This window comes from Dendrobium catenatum, unplaced genomic scaffold (genome assembly GCF_001605985.2).
Source record: "Dendrobium catenatum unplaced genomic scaffold, ASM160598v2 original_scaffold_274930, whole genome shotgun sequence".
Classification (NCBI taxonomy): domain Eukaryota; kingdom Viridiplantae; phylum Streptophyta; class Magnoliopsida; order Asparagales; family Orchidaceae; genus Dendrobium; species Dendrobium catenatum.
This window is the reverse complement of record NW_021593325.1, coordinates 1,237,866-1,245,221: the sequence shown is the minus strand read 5'-3', so window position 1 is coordinate 1,245,221 and position 7,356 is coordinate 1,237,866. Positions and strand designations below refer to the sequence as shown.

The 7,356-nt window shown below is 34.9% G+C and overlaps 1 protein-coding gene across 1 annotated transcript; it reads right to left on the bottom strand.

Moving 5' to 3' along the window:
* Positions 1-203: 203 nt before the first annotated feature.
* LOC110098697 lies at positions 204-6,821 on the bottom strand. The gene is made up of 6 exons (XM_020825598.2): positions 6,416-6,821; positions 4,882-4,999; positions 4,558-4,763; positions 4,452-4,479; positions 3,436-3,544; positions 204-400 (listed from the first exon to the last, which is right to left on the bottom strand). The coding sequence occupies exons 1-6, from the start codon at positions 6,653-6,655 to the stop codon at positions 319-321; spliced, it is 783 nt and encodes a 260-aa protein (XP_020681257.1). The 5' UTR covers positions 6,656-6,821; the 3' UTR covers positions 204-318.
* Between the last annotated feature and the right edge of the window lie 535 nt (positions 6,822-7,356).

The window sequence follows — 7,356 nt, the reverse complement described above, 5'->3', positions numbered from 1 at the left end:
AATTGTATATCTTTAAGTAAATGCAGATAAATAAAAAAATATATCACTTTATTAATAAATTATAATTCAAAATGTCGACACCAACTTAAATTTGCTTCAAATTTTTAAAAATAAATATTAATATAAAATGTTAAATTTTATTTTATATCATAACCTATTTCTACAACATAATTTCAAGTTTACTGATAATTGGAGATATAAACTTTTATCATAAATGATTATATTAAAAGAAAGTGTAAAATAGTTTAAAAAACTGATATTCAAATAACAATATATGTATATACAAGTTTTGCTAAATCTGAAGGAAATTTTACAAGTTCAGAGAGCTTTCATGACTAACTTGGTGGAGGCATGAGCAGCCTTGGCTGCACATTTAACAATAGCCCTATGTCTATATAACCTGCAGCAATAAAGAAAAATATAAGTCAATACTGAATAATAATAAAAAAAGGCCATATTTTGCAATTATAAAATTAAAATTAGATGTGTGCTTATTGGGTCAATAGGTTATTTTTAGGTTATAAAGTCAAGTTAATAAATATATCAAATAATTGTTTAGGGTGATGAAAAGGAATTCATTAGATTAGAAAAAAATTTATGTCAAGATATTCTAATGATTTGTATTAGAAAACCGCTTTAAGAAATAGTAAAAAAATCATCCTAAAGCGGCTTTATTGCTTCTTAAAGCGGCTCTATCGTGGCAACATCTTGGATTGGTGGACTTCTTGTATAGCCTAATTTTTGTGTCTGTCTCTATTTGCCTTTATTTGTAGGTTGTTTGAAGGGTTCTTGTTGCTGTGCTACTTGCTGTTTCGTCCTCTTGGATGGCTGTCTTTGGATCATGTTGGCAATTCCTTTTTTATTGTATAATATTTTGTATTAGTTAGGATCATTAGCTCATAGATTTCATTTCAAAGATTGTATTTTAGAGAGCTTCTGATTCTTTAAGGACCTGTAATATTTCTTTTGATGGAATGCGTAAGCCCCTTTAAGGTTTCTACAAAAAAATAAAGCAACTCGTTTATTGAACCAATTGGTGCGTCATACATGTAGTTGGAATGACTATAATCATTGGTTCTGATTAAAAATCCGATGCAAGATGATTAAGATGAAGATTTCCTGATGCAATTAGGATGATGAAATATATGTCGCGCACATAAGGGAACATAGTAATTGTAGATTGTTGACAATTAAATACATACAACTTATTCAAACCTAAAACAGAGATTTAGAGCCAAATTGATAATGCAATAATTGAATAAATCCAAAGAAATTAGCACTAGAATTTATTCAAGAGAACTACAAATTCAAATCTGAATAAAACAAAGAACGCTAACAACCGAATAATTAAATGGTTAGAAGAAATTCAGAAAAAATTTATCATATTAAAAAAACTAATAATATAATGGGATGCTTCACCTAGAATTATATAAATGCATTTGTACCAAAGTCAAGGGAATCACATATCCAGCTTACATAAGCAAAATTGAAAACTAAAAAGAAATTTTAGTCTTATAGACTCATCATCTTTAGGTTACAAAGTATGGTTAGCTCAAGCTCTGCGTAATTTTATTCCGAATATTTATAATATTCAATTTTGATTTTATTAATAATTCCCATCTAAGACAAAAGAGAGAAGCTTGTAAATCCCCATCATAGCATTACATACAACCCAAAACATCCTGGCTTAAAGAAAAACATAACCAAGAAATAATCACAACAATATGTCATACCATTGACAAAGCCCACATTAGGGGTGTTAAAACTTGACCCGACCTGAAACCCGACCCATAAAATTCTGGATTTGGGTCATCACATTCGCCAAATGGGTTGGATTCGGGTTCGCGATTCCTACCGATTTCTAAAACCGGGTCGGGTTTGGGTTGACCCGGAAATCCGAAATCAACCCGAAATGGCACGTTAACCCTAGCCTGCACGTGATCCCAAGCTCGCGTTTGTTCGCGATCTCAGCTCTGCACGTCTATCGTGCTCAATCTCGGCTCTGTTGCATCCACAGACCCCGCACCCGCTGGATGCTTCATTCGTCCGGGCTTAATCCCGCTTGTCGCGCTCAGACTTCGATCCTGCGCTCGTACCTGTTGGTCGCTCCACACCGCACCAGCTTCACCTGCGATAATGCAGCCACTTTGCCCACCTACCCACAACACTCTATCACGCTCATGTAGTGAGTCATGCCCACACTTCGCACATACTGCACCTGCTTCGTCTGCATTGGTTTTGCCTGCTCACAACGCTTTGCACCGCGTACACTTCACCTGCTGCTAGTAGTCTGGGTTCGCAGGTCAAGTCGGGTCAACCCGACAACCCGTGCGGGTCGGGTCCAGGTTGGAATTTCTAACCCATTTACAAAATGGGGTCGGGTTAGGATCAAACCGTTTGGACCCCGACCAATTTGAGTTAGACCCGAATCCGACCGATTGACTCGTTTAGACACCCCTAGCTCGCATAGGTGTAAAAGAGGAATCGTAACAATACTAAAACAAAACAAAAATAGAACAAACGGAAAATTGATGCAAGGGTGCTGCTATACAATATTGCATCAAAATTGAACATGAGATCTTTATCCAGAACTGACTTTCTAATGGAGATAGAAACTATTTTTGAATGTGAAACTAAACCAATTATATAAGAAGTAGTTGATCAATCAAATGAACATATAAGATATAGCTCTTGATGAATTATCTATTGAAATTATTCTTACGATGTATATTCAAATTGGAACAATTATTAGGTCCTCCGACCGGACGTAGAGCTACGTCTGGTCGGAGCTAAAATCAGGCCAAAAAACGAGAAATACCGAGCAAATACCGAGCAATACCAAACAATAACGAGGAATACCATCATGTGAAGACCCAATACCGAGTTATACCGGTATTTTTTTGTATAACTCGGTATTGCTCGGTATTGCTCGGTATAGCTCGGTATTGGTCTTCACAGAGCAGTATTCCTCGTTATTACCAAATAATACCTAGCAATACCGAGCAAATATCGAGTTTTTTGGCGGGATTTTAGTGCCGACCGGACGTTCCTCTACGTCCGGTCGGAGGACCTAATAATTATTTTCTTTTTGGTTCTTGGTTCCTTAATATTATCTATTTTTAAGAAAAGACCTTATGAAAAGAGTTAGGTTGCATAATATTTCAGAGTTTTTGTCACTTATAAATGTCATAAAACAAATCTAAAGTTTAACACTTCTAATCGGTCAATTATAAATGTACATATTTCATCATAACTTATAGTTAAACCATTTGAGTTCAGTGTTTTTAAAGAAAATTTTCATCATCTCAACACTATGCTGACAAAGGGTATCTAAATAAGATCGAATTTGGACTAAACAAATAGGGCGTCACATAACTTTACCAATTTTAAGAGAAAATCAAAGAACATTGAGTTGAGCATGGAAGATCTTCTTACCCTGTTAGAAATATGCCCCAAGTTGACAAGGTGTAGATAACTATTCCAGCATCCCACAAGCTCTTCAATTTATTCCTGCCTTTGATGTCTCCCAAAGCTTTACCGACAGCTACATTATCAAAGAGTTAGTTTCTATATAGATAGCATTCAACCAAAAATAGTAGATTGTGAAAGCCACAACCGTTTGCACATGTTTATAGGTTCCTTCCAAATTATTCAAGTTTTATAGAAAATTGGCGAATTCAAGCTAACCATTGGACCAATTTTCTAAGTAAATGGAGATAACAACTAATTTAACTTGATACTTGCATTAACCTATAATAACAATAAAGAACCAATAACATAAACAAGACCGTGGAACATGAAAGAAAAAACTTGTTGGCAATCATAACATCATTATAAATAAAAAAATACACTCATTAACATCATTACTAGCAGCCTTACCCAAATCGTAGTATGTGTTACTAAATCTAGTTTAATCAAGTTATTTCATTCACGTCTTATAGCCAATTCATTAAGGTCTATCCCCTTTTTCTTCACTCCGATGTTTTCTCCTTTGTCTATATCCATACCTTAGTAGCTACTCCATTCCATATTGTTAATCTCAAATGTAGATCTTTGCCCATTCCAATTTTATATAGTGGGGTCAATGGAAAAAAAAAAGTTAATCTCAAAGCACAAGAAGCAAGTTCACAACAAAGTTTTAAAACTTAAAACAACTAACAGCAACATTACCATCCCACGGTAAACTAGCAGCTGTAGCTCAAAATGCCCGCATTTGATCACAGAGTACTAGAAGATAATAGTATTAGCTACAACTCAAAATCGTCGTTGTAAACACACAATAGTTAAAAGAATAGTATTCGCTATGTCTGCAAGATCATAGTTCAACAAAATCATGATTTTATTAAAACATAGGTGAAACTAGTTATGTGAAAACACCAATGCACCAAATTGTAGAATGAATTGTGGTTCTAGAATAGCATAAAGCGAATAGCATAAAGCGCATAGGTTACCTTTTTGTAGCTCCTGTGGTGATATCCTCTGCAGTTTCCGAATTGCAAAGAATTAGAAATTGGAATATAATCAAATAACACAATCAAAGGTTGACGTTTATGACACCTTAGATCTTGGATTTTCAAGTATGCATCTAGCCATGAAATTAGCGATGCCATCCACCACATTCTCCTCAGTTATGATAACATAATTTTCATTGTCAATTCCACTTACTTCCTCCAAATTGCATGGGACCATATCATGTGTAACGAAGAACCAGCAACTAGAATCCTCTTCCTCAGTATGAATCAACACATCTAGTGCATTCTGATCTACTCATAGAACAGTAGTAAAATCAAAATGGATAATAGAAAAGTCGTCAAGGACACGCGCATGCATCAGAATGAACTGAAAAAAGAAATTAAAAACTACACTAAACAAAAAAAAAACCTGGATATTTGGAATTTGACAAGGTCGCATTTGATCCAGTAGCAAGCTTTTTATTAAGCGATTCAAGTGTTTCCAAGAAGTTTGGAGATTCCACTAGAGCTAAAAGTCGTGAATATAACTGTCATTGAAAAATGAAATAAAATTGTATTCATTATAGGATAACAACATATATTTAAAGATGTCCAATTTAAAAATTTTATCCCTCATAATTCCCAACCAAGTTTAATCAGTTTATCATTTGAAAGTACCTCTAACTAAGTTCTATAATAAGATTAATTCTTTGCATTGGAATGTTTCTTTAAATTTTAAACAGACACATCGAAGAATAAGAATGCAAATTTTCTATAGGCATCTTATAACCAAAATAATCATTTAAAACAATGAAAAAGAATATCTTTACAACTATCAAAATAAATTTAAAAAGTTCACTCAGGTAAGAAGCTACACTGAAACAACAAAGCAAACCAACTAAAATAAGAACAACAGCAAACATATGTTTACTTGCCTACTCAGAAATCTAATAAGTACTTGAGAATTCATCTGTGGGCATACCTGTATACCTATTTTACTCGTCTATTCAGTAATCTAATAAGTAATGAAACATTTATCTGTGGGCATACCTGTATATCTACATAGTGTAGCATAATGGATATATATTTGAACCAAGATACCAGCGCAATTGCTTCCACGTTAATACATCAATTATATCAAATCTTTACACTTGAAAAGTACTAGGGTTCTCCCAGATTTAGTACTAGAATAAAACCTTGCAATCCAAAATCAGCTATCAAGCTTCCAAACAAATTGAAAACTGTAAAAGTAATTTGGGTTTTTCACTGTCAGAACATCAACCACACAAAAAGCTCTCCCGACCAACATCATGCTTTTCTGACATAGGGAAATCCTCCCAACTCGATTAGAGAAATAAATTCCAGGACTTCTTGTCTATTCAGGAATCTAATAAGTACTTGTTTATTCAGGAATCCAATGAGTACTTAAGCATTTAAATTTGGGCATACCTGTATACATGCATAGTATGTAGCATAATGAATGTATATTTGAACCTAGATACCAGCTCAATTGCTTCCACATTAGTACATAAATTAAATCAAATCTATATAGTTGACAAGTGTTAATGTTCTCCCAGATTTAGCACTAGATTAATAGCTTGCAATAAAAAAAATCAGCTACTGAGCTTCCAAAGGCATATTGAAAATAGTAAAAGTAATTTGGGTCTTTCACTGTAACAACATCAACCGCACAAAAAATAATTCCGACCAACATCATGCTTTCTAACATAGGGAAAGCCTCCCAACTCGAATAGATAAATAAATTCCAGGGCTTCTGACACCTATAAGATGGTGCAATGGTCAACAATATAGAGACACTGCAATTTATGCATTTCAAAGAACAATGAACCGAACAGCCCCCAATAAGTCAGAAAAATATCAAGGAACGAAAATCCCTCATCGTAGTTCTCTTAATAAACATAAATTCATAAGATTTCGCAGTGAAGAAGGAAAAAGAGAATCACATCGGAAGGGCATTCGTTGACGAGAGAAGGAACTTGCGAAATTTCATGAAGAAGGGGGGCATTCTCAGCGAGAAGAGCCTTGAGGCGGTGATTCTCAGAGTGAAGGCGAGCAATCTCCTCTTCCTCCGCGTTGACGATTTTCCGCTCCTGGCGATGCTCGAGGGCGTTCCACGCCACGTTTGCCACCTCTATCATAGATCCCATCACCTCCAGTGGGATCCGATGCCCGTGCCTTCTCATCTCTCTCTCCCTCCTAACACTGTCGGACCCGAGAGGAAAGAAAACCCTAGAATATCTCCACTGCGATCGCGTGCGCGATGGAAGTAGAACAGAGAACAGAAAAGGTGCGTGCTGCCAGCTGGTTTGTTTTCGTGCGGGAAACTGCTCCCTCGCTTTTATTATAATAATAAAAATGCCCTGTTTGTTTTTTTTTTTTTCTTAGGGTTTCTTTTTTTTATTATTATTATGAATTTTCATAAAGATATTCCACCGTTGTCTATGGTTAAAACCCAAGATCTCTCATATGGGATTTTGTAAGAAATCTTAAAATGGAGTGTTGACATCTTGTCAATCTTCTTCAAAATCTTTTTCTATTTTTTGTGTTAAATCTTTAGATAATTTTGTTCATTTTTTGAGGTTGATGTCGCTAATGTCTAAGAAAAATGGGGATTAACCTTAGTTGGTTATTCTTTGGGCAAGAGACCTTATTTTGAAGCATTACATTCGGTAATGCTTAAAACTTGGAAGTTGAAAGGGAATTTAACTCTTATTGCTTTAAGTGAAGGATTTTTCTTAATGAAATTTTCTTGTTCTGAAGATTTTGACATGATCTGGTCTGGAGGGTCATGGTTCTTTTTTAGTAAACCTTTTATCTTGTAGTTATGGTGACCTTTATTTAGGCTAAAGTGAGGAATTTACCTCTATTCCGATCTGGATCAAAA